This window comes from Limulus polyphemus, unplaced genomic scaffold (genome assembly GCF_000517525.1).
Source record: "Limulus polyphemus unplaced genomic scaffold, Limulus_polyphemus-2.1.2 Scaffold883, whole genome shotgun sequence".
Lineage (NCBI taxonomy): Eukaryota > Metazoa > Arthropoda > Merostomata > Xiphosura > Limulidae > Limulus > Limulus polyphemus.
The window spans coordinates 310,321-325,387 of NW_013666493.1; the positions used below are offsets into that span (position 1 = coordinate 310,321).

General features: G+C 31.3%; 1 protein-coding gene across 1 annotated transcript in view; it reads right to left on the reverse strand.

The window, feature by feature from the left end:
• Positions 1-11,370, reverse strand: part of LOC106461027 (phosphatidylinositol 4,5-bisphosphate 3-kinase catalytic subunit alpha isoform-like) — a 46,430-nt gene extending 35,060 nt beyond the window's left edge. The window contains exons 1-5 of the mRNA XM_013920807.2: positions 11,221-11,370; positions 5,767-6,074; positions 4,621-4,833; positions 3,202-3,411; positions 297-544 (exon numbers count right to left, since the gene is read on the reverse strand). Of these exons, the coding sequence (XP_013776261.1) occupies positions 297-544; positions 3,202-3,411; positions 4,621-4,833; positions 5,767-5,899 (804 nt within the window). The 5' untranslated portion in view covers positions 5,900-6,074; positions 11,221-11,370. The remainder of the gene's footprint in view (positions 1-296; positions 545-3,201; positions 3,412-4,620; positions 4,834-5,766; positions 6,075-11,220) is intronic.
• Positions 11,371-15,067: the final 3,697 nt, after the last annotated feature.

Genomic DNA, 15,067 nt, shown 5'->3' on the forward strand with positions numbered 1-15,067 from the left:
TGTTAAACAAATGTTTAAACAACTCTAATTATTCAATATCTCCAGTAGTTGCAAGACTTAACCTCAAAACTAGTGGTAAAGAGTATCATCAAGGAATGAGATAAATAGTATATAATTCAGCTATAATCCCACTGTTTTTAGTAGAAATGCAACTGTTCATTTATGTGTAAATATATATATATATATATATATATATTCAAAGCATTACTTTTATAACTACTCAATGCCAATGAACAATTTAAACAATGCATCCAAAATCTGGGTTCAAAAAGGATAGCTAAAAAAAGAGTCCATACTTTGTACTGGGTGATGGGATACCTCCCCAGGAGATACTGATCCACCCCACAGACTTTCAGTAAGTACTTTTTCTGGTGTTCTTGAGCTTGTTGCCTTTGCTCTTCTCTAGTCAGCTTTGTACATTTTAATGTCTTCATGATGACTTCCTGTGTAATACTTTCTGGATATGCATCTTTTGGCACTTTCACAGTGTATTTCTGTTTCTCTCCACCATACGACAGCACCCATACACAGACTATCAGTAACCCTAATGTACATACAGCAGTATGAACACTCTACATCCATAGTATATGTGTAAGTAACACACACACACACACACACACACACACACACATATATATATATATATATATACACACACACACACACACACAAGGAAACAAATAAATTTTGCTGAAGGAAATAATAAAAATGACTAAAATATTTTTAAAAACTTTTATCTTTTAATGTTAATTTAAAAAAAATAGATAAAACCATAAAATTAATGTTAATAATATTTAAAAAGAACTGGAAAGAATTTCAGATAAAACTCTAACAACTAAGTTTGAAAATAAGCATTCATGATATCATGAAGACAACCTAAAAATGCTATCTTAAATCACAGAAACAAAGTAAAGAAACCTATGAAGGTATTTTTCTCTGCAATAAACCAAATTGTTGTATATTTGTAAGAAATATTAGAGTACACACACTAAATATATTATAGGCCCTACTGTGGAGAAAATATCTTTTATAAACTCTTGATTTGGTTGTAACTCACATAATGTTATTTATGTATTATCTTGTATTTGTTGTTAGCAAATATATATTGGAGAAACAGAAAATTTATGTTTGAGAATAAGTTTACACACATCTCATGTCAGAAATGCTATTTATATCCCATTACCTGTTAACAAACACATTAATAAGTGTATTATGGAAAAAAATCATGCTTTAGAAGAACCCTTTTTCCAAATATTCCCATTTTGGTATTCTTGGAAAAGAATAAGAGATTATTTTATTGATAATTTAAAACCATATTAAATGTTACAGAGTGTAACACATAATAATTTAAGGTCAAACAAGGAGGAAAGTTTTACAATGTTAAGTAGGTCTTGTTTGAGAAAACTTTACTGTGCAAACTGAGGAGAATATTGGATGATACGAAACCGGTATCTAATGCTTTCATGTAATTATAGTATTGTGGCACTTGTGTATAAAGTTAAAATCATAAATAATATTCAACGTTAAACTGGTACACAATTAAAAACATTTTATTTGAATAACCTCGAGAACCTCCTAAATAAATATCAAAAGTTTTCCATTCTCTCTGCTCTAACACTAACCGTGGTGAAAAACATAAAAAATACCTATTCTTTTTTCTAGAATGACTGAACATTGTAACAGATAATTACATCTTTCCTAACTGCCTCTGTTTTTTAACCTTTTCAGATCTGCTTTCTTCTATTTTTGTTGTTTTACAGTGCTACTAGGTGTGTATGTAAAACACAACGAGGTCACGTTACACCAAGCAACCTCACACTACAATAATTACGTGAGCTGGTCAAGCAAGAGATCACAAGAAATGTGTTATTTTGTAACACAAGTTTTCTTATCTAATTTAGTAAACCTTTAGTTACTTCTTTTAAAAATGTATAACAATAAATAAAAATATACAAAAAAAACTAGAAATTTATCACTTACTTTAGCCTAGTTGTACTCAGAAACATACTTTGATGACTAATTTTTCACACTATATCGACTGTCTACAAAATTATTCTTGTAACTTTCAAATACGCATTTTAGGGAAAAAAAAAGGTATGTTAGGCATTAGAATAAAATATCCACAAACTACTACAAATTATCTGCTTTCTAGCTAAGTTATAAATATGTTTAAAAAAATTCATTATTGCTCAGATCGTGGCCCTTTACTCTGAAAATATCAACATTTTCTTGCAAATTAAAAAATTCTCACTGTGGAAAATAAATTATGGAATGTAAAAGAGTAGTCCATTGACTTGTGCTCTACCTATTGGTGAAAAAAATGTACATTTAATAGGTACCATGTGGGTTATAAAATATACTAAAGCTACAAAAAGATGGGAAGAACCTGTCTTTTTAGGTTGGGCAACATTATTCATCATATCTCAGCAATTCATGAAAATAGAAGATTCTCATTTTACTTTCTAACCTATCAATTTCTATGTTTTTAATTGGGTGGACATTCTGAAAGGCACAAAAGTCATAAATAAAAATCTAAAAATGAGAAATAAGAGTACTATATACAGAGTAGTGAAGATTTACAATTTATTTAAATATTTCCTTTTGAAATTATGAAATTAAAACTCGGATAACATTTTAATGTAACTCTGTAAAAGAATCATGACTTTGGAATTTTCAATCAACATGAAGAAAGAGTATTCACCTTCAAAGTTCATCAGTTTCAACTTTTATTATGGCACTAAGAGAGTTGATTATCTATAAATGTGACAGTGAAAGTTAAAGTCATAAGGCACAATGTGTGGTATTGGTATTTTTTTAAGTATCCTTTTAATTTCTAAATAAAAAGCATTAAACTAAATTTTTTTTTAAATTTATTTTAAGGGTAACATGTTTACAACATCTTGAGGAAGCTTGTGCTGCGAGCTACGTAGTGGGTAAAACTCTACAATGCCCCTGAACATGACTAGATGGGAGTAATGAGACTAATTTTACAGAAACTTAAGTTGTTCACTTTTTTCATTCATTGTCAAAATGCTTGACAAATCCAGTGTAAATAGACATGTACGAAATGATACCTATTTATAAGGTTTCAATTAGGTAACTCATCAGCATTCAATTATATTATTGTTAGCTGAAAAAAAACAACTCAAACTGGAACAATGTAATATACATACTTATATTACTGTAATGATAAAAATTTACCTTTATCAAGCTTTGCATCCAAATTAACTGGAAGTTCTCTGACACCTTCAAGATCAGGAGGGTGAACATACATTGCTAGTAGATCTTCTGATCCAGAATCTCTACTTTCAATGATTTCCCTGCACATATTGATGATGTTACGACGAAATTCAATAACTTCTGGGTCTTTCATTTCATCAAATTCATGGACAGGCATTCCAATAGCAAGACCTAATGGGTAAACATTTCTATATTTGAAATCAAGCACAATGCAAAACCTCACATAACATTTTAATAATTATTACATACTAAAAAACTGAACATCTTTAATCTAAACTATGTAAGCATACCAGAAGTGTTCCAAAACTGAATTATAGGTTACACAGAGAAAAAAAAAAAGGCGATTGATCTATTGAAAATGTTTAGGAAATTTTAAAGCAATAAAATATTATTTCTACTAATAACCAGCTTTTCAAACAAGAGCAGAGAGTTGCATGTGGTTTTATATTTATTACTGACAGAAAAATATTGTAAAAACATTTTTTTTCAAGTCCAGAAACACTGTACTGTTTTCCAAACTACATCATGTTATATCTATACATATGCAAATTGTTTGTATTCAATCTTTCATTTATGCATTATATATGCCTAAAAATTATTTTCTAAGTCAACACACAGAAAACTAGGGTTTTACCAATTAAGATTTCCTTGGTACAGTGTTGGATCAATTTTTTTGCATCACCTACTTTGTTCACACTTTTCTTCTGAATCACTGTCTGTTTTGGGGCCCTAATGCATGTAGGTGCAAATGTGTTTCATGGATGATGGAGTACTGTCTAATTATTACATCAGCAGCTTTAAAGGCTGTCTAGGTGATGTCCAGGGTCACTAATGAGGAGTGAAATTCTCTGAAACTAGTCTGGCTCACAGACACACCCCCAATGAAAGAATAGACCATTCCAAGCTTTTACTTGCTAAACAAATGTTTAAACAACTTTATTCAATAACTTACTGATATATTAGTGAACAGGATTAACAGTTTCTATGCTGATAGAGATTGATCATATCAGCTACATTATTAAAACCCAATAAACATTATTGCTTTCAACAAGCAAACCTGTCTTCATCATGGGCATTCTGCTTTTGCTAGGATTTTATCAATCTATTTTGAATCCTATGTATTTTTTTACTATCACAATGCATTATTAAAATTTTTATATATTCTTTTTTTAACTTGAAAATAAGTAAAATTTTGTTTGTTTGTTTCTATTTAGGCACAAAGCTACACAATGGGCCATCTGTGCTGTGCCCATCATGGGTATCAAACATTTTTTAGAATTATAAGCCCACAGTTTGGTAATGTAAATAAAAATTTGTAAAATAATGTTATTAGGCATTTTATAAATATAGTCATAATAATTTGAAAAAACTTTGAATTACCAATTTCAGAATTAAGCATCTTTTCTTCCTTGTTTCCTTTTGGCTCCACAACCTTAAGAAGAGGTTGGAACAAGCGCAGATCACAAAGACGGCGAGTTTCATCATAGAATTCTTCTCGTTCTGCATCTTGTGTGATTGATACAAATATGTACGATAGAGAATCACCAAGACGACTGAAGAGAGGGTAATGTCTTGCTTCTGTCCAAAGGTCAGCTATAAACAGAAACACCATGAAAAACCTACTTAACACTGTCATGAAGAACGAATACACTTTCATTATCTACGTTTAACATTTTAAATATTTCATCACATTTACAAGTACTATAAAATACTACTTGATATGTTGAAGTTTTTCTATTTAATATCTGTAAAGAAAATTAAATTATAGTTTGTAACTAAAGGAAGAAACAAAAAAAAATTTTCAATTGTAAAAGAAATTTTGAAAATATTATCCAAGAATGTTAGCAATCAGTAGTTCATTCTCATTCAATGAATAACATTTATATAACAAATGAAACTACTACTGGTATTTAAAAGTTTAGTACTTATATAAAATATTATTCATTGCAAATAAAATCAAAATAACAGAAATATAATACTATTATAAATATTATTAGGACAAATATTCTGAAGTAAAAGGTAAAGTCAATTGTTTGCAACATCAGTAACCAATTTCAAATATACATAAAATTACCCAGGAAGATTTTTTATACTAAACAAAGAAAAGTTGTAAGAAACTAGCATTAAATAAACTTATAAATTTTATCTGTTTCTTCTGACTTCAACATACTTAATTGTTCCTTTCGATAATACGATGAAAGAGGCAAGTGAGCACAGATGTGTAAATATCAGAAACTTCATCAAAGCAAATTATCTACATATGTAGACACCTTTATTATCACCAAATGGATGTAAAATAAAAGAAGTGGTTAGCTAGATTACTAATATATATATATATTGGGGTGAAGGAAGGTTGCTTAACTTTTGAGCATCCCTGATGATTGATTACTTCTTTCTTTAGAAATCTTTATCCTCAAAATAACTACTAGATAGATAGATTACTAATATTTCCATCTTAATTTAAATTCCAAAAGGAAAGAATGGTGAATATGACAGAAAAGGGATGACTCAAGATAAGAAACATACCTTTGACTGTTTCTAAAGTAGCATCACGAGCACAAGGCAGTGGAATAATTATCCCTGTGGGCAGTAGACAATCTACAATAATGGTAGGAGGCATCAAATGATGCCCCCATAATTCTCCTGATGATGGAGGCATTTTCCGCACGTAGCAGCTTAGCTACATAGATAAGTTATAAAACGAGGATAAAACTTTTGGAGAATTTATGTATTTGCTGCTAATGGTTATTTTTCCATCATTTTAATGTTTTTGTTCTATAACTTCCTAGTAAAGCCTCAACATCTTCACAACTGCTACCTCTCCTCATCTTCGCCTATAAGGAAGCAAAAACAAATCATAATAAACTCAACATATCACCCTTCAACATTTATAAGACTGTAAAGAAATACTATTAACACTACATTCTAATGAAATATAAATAAATATTAATACATGATATCTACATACAATATAGGATCACTATAGGAGATATTCCATGAAATAACTTAAACGTGTCACTCTCAGTAGTATGTTCATAGTAATTTGTCTTTTGTTTATTTTTCTTCCTTCTCAGTTTCATTAGAAGCAACTACTTACCCAAAAAAAAAGATGTAGATAATCAATGGAAGCTTCAAATGTGGGACATTTTGAAAATGGACATTAACATGTGCTTCTAATTTTTTATTATTTTTAGTTTATTTTCATATACAAGGCTTGTGAATAGAGTTAAATATGACAACTGGTGTATCCCTACTAATGTATGGGCTCTAGTTCTTCAGATACCTTTCTTACTATGATAAATCTTTAATATTTCCACACACAGTTGAGTGTCTCTCCTAAATGTGTGATGCTATGTTTTTTGGTCTAGCTTGTATATAAATATATATATGTTAAAATAAAACAGTATCATAGAAACCAATGGAGCATTAATATATAGAAAACACGAAAGAGACTTAAGATATGCTTCATTAAAATGATACACATGGATACATCCTGGTTGTATCATAGCCAGCTCTTCAGTCAACAAATATCTGCAGCCATAAACAATTAAACAGAGATAATTTAAAGCACAAGATTTTTTAATTATTATAATAACACTTAAACTAATGAAAATAAATCATGACAGCTACAAACATAAAAAAATATTTACACTGGATTAATTACAAAAATTACAATAAAATGAAAAACCCACAATTTGACAAGTCTCATAATAACTAGTTAAGTATAACTCTCAACATTTTTATTAAAAATTAAATAAGTTAAGCAAATTAAAGTCAATAAATAATTATTCAATCAAGAGACATTTAATTACTTTCAATGTCAAACTTGCTCTTTCAAAATATAATCTTGTACATTGTCCTTTACACCCTCTACAGGTGTACAACAGAAAATAGATATTTTATTTACAAGCTATAGCCCAATATATATAATTAAAAATATTAAAATACTTTTATCTAATCTCAGTGAAGAGCCTTGTATGAAGTAGAGTATAGTATATATCTAAGAGTGAAGTAAATGATGCATTATTCTGAATAGAAGCAGATACAAGAAAACTAATAAAGTGGAAATCTCAAACAGCAAGCTTAAATTATTTTAACGATACTACAATTTGTAAGGTCACAACGTGGCCTATAAAAAGTGATAACAGGTTTAGTTCTAAATTAGAAGAATGATACAAATTTCAAGCAAGTTTTCCCTTCTATCTCACTACAATGTAGATAAATCTATAATGATTGTGACAACAGAATCTTGTCTGCTCTGCAACAGTTTGGATTCATTTTCAATAAAGCAAGACAATCAATTCCATTGACCACTGGAACATTTAATAAATCAATCAAATAAAAGCATGAACTCTGCAATCAACAGATAGCAATATCAGTAAATTACACAATATATTATTCTGTCTTGAACTGGTGCAACTATTATGAGATGTACAACCAACTGTAATAAAACAGATGTTCTTATGTTCTACCATAGTGTTATTCATTTTAGAAGGTAGACAAAACTATAGGCAACACAGACAACAATTCAAAATGTCCTCAACAAATACACATTTAATTCAGCTTACTAGAAATTACAATGACCAAATTAAAAAACCTTGTCATTTAATCACCATTTCACCTTTCCACCCTGATGATGCCATAACAAAAGTATATATTTCAAAATTTATTGACTCAAACTGTTATCTAATCTGGAATAATAGGTCATATTTTTAATTTTCTTAAATTACTTAAAACACTCCAGAATATCATACTACCCTTAAACTGTCTAAAGTGTCTTCGATCTTTTACACTTAGACTCTCTAGTTTAATGATGCATCATAAATGATTTCATCAGACCTTAAAGTATGTTACTGGACCATGGCAGAAGTTAACCACACTCCTTACTTCACAGTATGTTACTGGACCTTGGTAGAAGTTAAACACACTCCAAACTTCATAGTATGTCACTGGACCATGGTAGAAGTTAACCACACTCCATACTTCACAGTATGTTACTGGACCTTGGTAGAAGTTAACCACACTCCAAACTTCATAGTATGTCACTGGGCCATGGTAGAAGTTAACCACACTCCATACTTCATAGTATGTCACTGGACCATGGCAGAAGTTAACCACACTCCATACTTCACAGTATCTTATTGGACCATGGCAGAAGTTAACCACACTCCATACTTCATAGTATGTCACTGGACCATGGCAGAAGTTAACCACACTCCATACTTCACAGTATGTTACTGGACCATAGCAGAAGTTAACCACACTCCATACTTCACAGTATGTTACTGGACCATGGCAGAAGCTAACCACACTCCTTACTTCACAGTATGGTACTGGACCATGGCAGAAGTTAACCACACTCCATACTTCACAGTATGTCACTGGACCATGGCAGAAGTTAACCACACTCCTTACTTCACAGTATGTTACTAGACCATGGCAGAAGTTAACCACACTCCATAGTTCACAGTATGTTACTGGACCATGGCAGAAGTTAACCACACTCCATACTTCACAGTATCTTATTGGACCATGGTAGAAGTTAACCACCCTCCATACTTCACAGTATCTTATTGGACCATGGTAGAAGTTAACCACCCTCCATACTTTACAGTGTCTTATTAGGTCGTGGAAGAAGTTAACCACACTCCATACTTTACAGTGTCTTATTAGGTCATGGAAGAAGTTAATCACACTCCATATTTTACAGTCTTATTAGGTCATGGAAGAAGTTAACCACACTCCATACTTTACAGTGTCTTATTAGGTCATGGAAGAAGTTAACCACACTCCATACTTTACAGTGTCTTATTAGTTTATGGAAGAAGTTAACCACCCTCCATACTTTACAGTACCTTACTAGGTCATGGCAGAAGTTAACCACTTTCTATACTTTACAGTATCTTATTAGGTCATGGAAAAAGTTAACCACCCTCCATTCCTTACCATGTCTTACTAAGCTATGGTTAATGTTAATCACTCACACCTCGTAGTGCATTACAAGACCATGGCAAAAGTTAATCACCTTCCATTCAAAAGGTCTACTTTTAAGAATGGTATGAAATCTAATATAGTGGCCTATTTGTAGGGTGCACTTGTAATTTTACAACTTATCTTTTTATTTTTACTTTGTTCCATTAAGTAATGATAATTTAGTTACCTAACAAATTTCTTCAAACACCAGATGAAACACTATTCTAAAATCAACATGTCAATTTGATTGCAGTAAGTGAACTAGTCTAAATTTTAACATTTCGACACACAAAAATGCCTCACAGTATAGCTTTTCTCAGAATATCTTAGACATGCGACATTTCTAATGATAATTCTCAGCATCACTTCTGAAGGGGCGTTTCTCATCTCGCTACCTTGGTGAACTTTTTATATACGCTTTTGTTTTTCTGATTAAAATTATCCCCTGTTAAAAACTGTGTGTCTAAACTTCTAATAGGCATTTGATGGATTTTCTCATATTGATTTACAAGTTAATGCATTGGCCCAATTACAAAGCGATGTTTTTTTATTAATAATTAGACTGTAAAATTCATAGTCGCCTTATAATCTCAGCCAACCACAGGTCCCTTCCTCTTACTCTAGCCTGTCACATTCCTGAATGTCCAGATAACATCCATCTGTGCATGTGCACCAGATGTTCACTCAAGGTCATCTCTTATCCTTGCAACTAAAAAAAGGATGTTATGACACTCAGTTTTTTTTCTTTCCCATGGTTTCTGAAAATGGGGATCGCCTTATGTTTGATATCACCCTATAATCAGGCCAATACGGTAGGTTCTGATGGAACTTGAGGAAAGTTCATAAGGTAGATTAAAACTGACTTTATGATAGAAAATAAGGTTGACATAAATAGGCGCCATTTTCATTGAGAATATATGATGAGTCCCTCCAAGGGTATCTTGGGAACTTTATTATTTATGTCAATGATATGGATATTTTATACACAATTATATTTATAAATTTGCCAATGACAATAAATTGATCAGTAAGGCCAATTCTCAAAAATGCTACTTTAGTACAAAGGGCTTTGCCAGCCTTGCTGAATTGAATCATTTGAGAAAAATATGTTTCAACATTGAGAAAATGTAAAGTGAAGCATTTTGGGTATGGAAATCTGAAAATAAATCATTTGTGTGAGAAATACTGATGTATAGAGTCAGAAGGATTTGGTTGTGAAGACTGATAAAAAATCTCAAGCCTTCAGCTGAAAGTTTAGGAGTGGTGAAATGAGCAAATAGGATATTGAATTTTATTTATAGAAAATTTGATTTCAAGAATACAGAAGATGTCCTCAATTTGCACAAAACTTTAGTAACATCTCATCTTTAAGCTTTCTTCTCATTATTATAGAAAGTATTGTGACTAACTTGAAAAAGTTCAGACATAGGCTACACAAATAATTTTTGGTTTGAAATATAAAAGCCATGAAGAGAGAGTGAGAAACTCAAAAACCTGAACTTGTTTTCCTCTGGAGCACAGGTCTAGAAGGATAAGGTTGGGGATGATATCCTAAATATTAGAGATAATAAGCTATAGAACTAAAAGCCTAGATCCAGGCTTCTTTTTTCTTTTCTTTTTTTGAGGGGGGGGGTCAACTTGGTAAGGTAGCAAAAAGGCATGATCTACATTTTTAGACAAAATCATCAAAACTGTCCAACTGTAAATTCAAAATAATTTCTTAAACTGTAAAAAAAATGTTTAAATGCATTTCTCAATGATAAAGACAAGACCACACAGTCAAACTGCCAAAATACGTAATAGTAATGTACAACAGTAGTCAACCAGTTAACTTTTAAGTTTAACTTGGTTTGAAATGATTAAGCTATAAAAGTTATGAATTAAAAGAACGTTAGCCTTAAGCTGTTAAATTAAAAAATAAGATAAAAGAACAAAAATATACGTTTTCAATTTTAAGACGAGCAAAATATAAAAGACAAGAAAAACAAACTTCTAAGTGTAGCCTACCTTATTGACAACACTGTGCGATGACGCTGTCCTCGCCCTAACCGTTACGTTACTCTACGTTAGATTGAATTACCCATTAGTAATACTCAACTCAGTCATAGACGTAGTATTAGTAATGCTAATATTAAAATTACTTTAAAAAATAACAAATGTAATACAAAGATTTATACTACAATGCTTGTAATGTATTTTTATCAGATAAGTTTATTTTAATTTCAAACTAAAAATATTATTAAATTAAATAAAAAGAACAAAAAGTACTAACGTCATACCCAGTTCAACGACACGAACTCAAACCAGCTTGTTTACTACTAAGAAACACTAAGACATATCTAAAGAGGGAGCCACTACCACACAACAACTTGTTTTTTCTGTATAAATGGTAATATGAATACAATTTATATAATCAAAATATTAGTTTTATAAAAGGCACCTTAAACTCTATATTTTTTGCCCTATCAACCATTACACAGATGTTATTTCAATTTAAATATTTTATGTTTAAAATATATACCATAAGAGTATTTAAAATCCATTTTTTGTGTTATGTCTTTCATATAAATACTTATGTATATACTGCATTATTTTTTAATTAGTCTTTATTAGTACAAGGAAAAATATATGCATTAGCGTGATCCTGTACTTTGTTACATATACATACATACATACATATATATATATGTCAGTTATTTCTTATCTTCAATTACTAATTGATTAGTTGTAAAACTGTACCAGTAAGTTTATTTTATGTTTGTCGTTGTACCATTAGTAGAGGCATCGCTAGGCACTGGCACACAGGACCGTGCCCCGATTCTATCTGATAGTACTCCGAATGCCTAGTTGATGTCTTTAAAAATCAGAATCCAAAACTATGATCAATATCATACTGAAACGTCGAAAATTCCCACGCCTGTGGGCCCGAGCTCTGAATCTTTTAGGCACCTAGCGACGCCTCTGCCCGTTAGAAAGATATTTCCGATTGAATGTCATTTGTATCCTTAGGCCTACAAGTTACAGTAGTGTACAAGCAAAAACAGGAGAGTAAGTATGAAAGGTAATAATGCTAAAAACCGGTTTTCAATACCTGTGGTGGGCACATCATAGATACCCCATTGTGTAGCTTTGCGCTTTACAACAAAGAAGCAAAGAAAGAAAGAAAATATCTTTTAGAAAATTAAAGAAGAAATAAACTCATTTGTTATCATTATGTGTTCTAACTTCGAATTATTTTCCCCAAATAATTTTTAAAAAACAGCCTAGCAGAAGAACATTACAACAATAGATTAGGCCTATACAACATTCACATATCCTTTCTATATTTCATTTTAATTACACGTATTGCTGAAGAAAGGTAAAAATTCATAAATGAAACAATTTATTAACGCAATATATAAGAATAACAGTTCACGCTAATAAAACTCTTATCTAAAAATGGCCATTTTTCCCCTTTATAAATGGCAACTCAAAAAAAAAATGGTGGATAAGTTCCTTTTTCATAACACAAAAACCAAGATGATTCTGAGAACTGCTTGAACAAGAAAGTATCATGGCAAAAATAACTAAGAACTAACTTCACTTGTGTTACGTATCTGCTCGTTTGATAATTTCCCCCAAAAATTCTTTCCGGGAAACTTCAGCGATACAAGTCCTTTCTTAAATAAAACTAGTTTATTCTTTCTCAATACAACTTTGCAATACACTTAATTTCCACAGTTACTTTGACTTAAACACACACTATAATTCACAACGATTCACGCAAGTTACTTACGGTCACTACCGTGCTCGCTTGACTCTATTATCTGTCTCTATATCTTTCTATCTGCAATTATTATCTCCGCTTTATTTGCATGGCTTATATATTAAAATAGAGGGCGTCTGGCAAACACTCGAGCCTTTATGATTCTTCCAGAAACTCATCACGTGTTACCAGCGTCACTTCACTTCCGCTGTCGTAACACTTGGAACAATGTTCAAGTCCTGGACTTTCTATAACTTTTACTTCTGTGTATGGTATATTCAGATCAAACTGATTATCTTGAAAGTGATGGGATAGATTTGCTTAATAACAGGAAATTCGCCAAGATATATATTACAGAGTAATTCCAAGATCACTAACTTTTACTGAGTTCATGAAAACGAAATAAACAAACTGGACACAGTGTAAACAGGATTATCGGTCTTTATTAATATTACAAACACAACTGTGTACTAGCATAGACACTAAACTATCGCTTTTATTGGAATTTAATTATTCTCTCTCCAAATCGACTTCTTCAAGATCGTGTACCAGACAATCTTCTCGACAGGTAACATTGGATTTACTCAGCAGGATTAGTACTACTCATTTGACTAGTCATTCTCATTCAAACAGAAGGGAAGTTGTAACCTCAAATTATCTCCTGACCTATTATTAGAGGATACATCTGTCTACATTCTTTCACAACATGTATCATTACAGCCAATCCTCCCATGGGCAGAACAGGTGTTACTTCTAAAGAATGACAAAGGAACAAAGGCAACTCTAATATAATCACCTTAGTAATCGACTTAATGACTTTCTTTACCACTGCACATACTAGAATACTAGCTAATTTCGAATAATAGTATATCAAAATATGAGAGTAGAAAATGCTTGTTTTATTTATATTTCACACTTTTCCTCCCTCCCCTTATTTCAGGCTTATCTTCAAGCTCACAAATAATTTTAACTTTAGAACAAATCAAATTCATACACGTGCATTGGTAATTAAATACTGTAATCTTCTTCTGCACCTCTAAACACTTATATACACAGATGTCACAACATTTTACAAAGCAGGTCCATATGTAGTGACAATTGAAAAATGTCCTATAGCACACACTGATACATGATACATACACTTTAACGATGATAGGTAACAAATCATAGGGAATAATTTTCTAACACAAAAACGCCTTTAGATACAGAATAAATGGAAGCAAAATCCAAACCACGGGACATAACAAAAACTTGTACTTTAAAATTTTAGTTATCGCGTGGTGGAGCAGAAAACAACATGAACCCTCTAACAATCAAATTACAAATGAAAACCTTTTATATATAAAAAAACTAAACTCATAGTGAAATACAAAGACAAAATATAGGCTCTAACAATGAACACAGTGGTCATAATTAGAATCCTTTAGCAAAGACATAATACTCATTAAATACATTACAGCAAAACAACTGCTACATGGATTAATTCGTTATGGTTACATCAAGTTGTTGCTGTAAGCTCAAATATACACAAAGGGCTATCTGTGCTCTGCCCACCACGGGTATCGAAACCCGGTTTCTAGCAATATTAGTTCACAGACATCCCGCTGTGCTACTGGAGGGCTGGTCACATCAAATAAATACATGCAAAATAAAAACTGTTTAACAAAGAAATCAATACCAAAATTACCACAAAATACCCTTGAACAAAGATTATCACAAAATTTAACTATACAATAGAATGCATAATCAAAGCCCTTCAAAATAAACCACAAGAGTAAAAATGCAAACCATAATACAAAAATAAACATATATAGGAAAAAAAGAATACATCTAAAATAAAGGAAAGATGCATATATATATGTAATACTTTACAACCCTGAAATGAAAAATAGAAAAATATGTATACCTACCTCAAAAGCAGTGATAAAGTATGCCTCCTCTCACCCTGCGCGAAATTCAAACCAAACTAAGCGTTAGGAATTACACTAGATAAATGTTACAAAATGATAACAAAATCAATTTTAAAATATTGTTACGTCTCCGTTCGTTAGTTAATTTTCCGTAACTTCGTTCCGACGAAACTTTAGCGACACAAGTCATTTCTTAAAT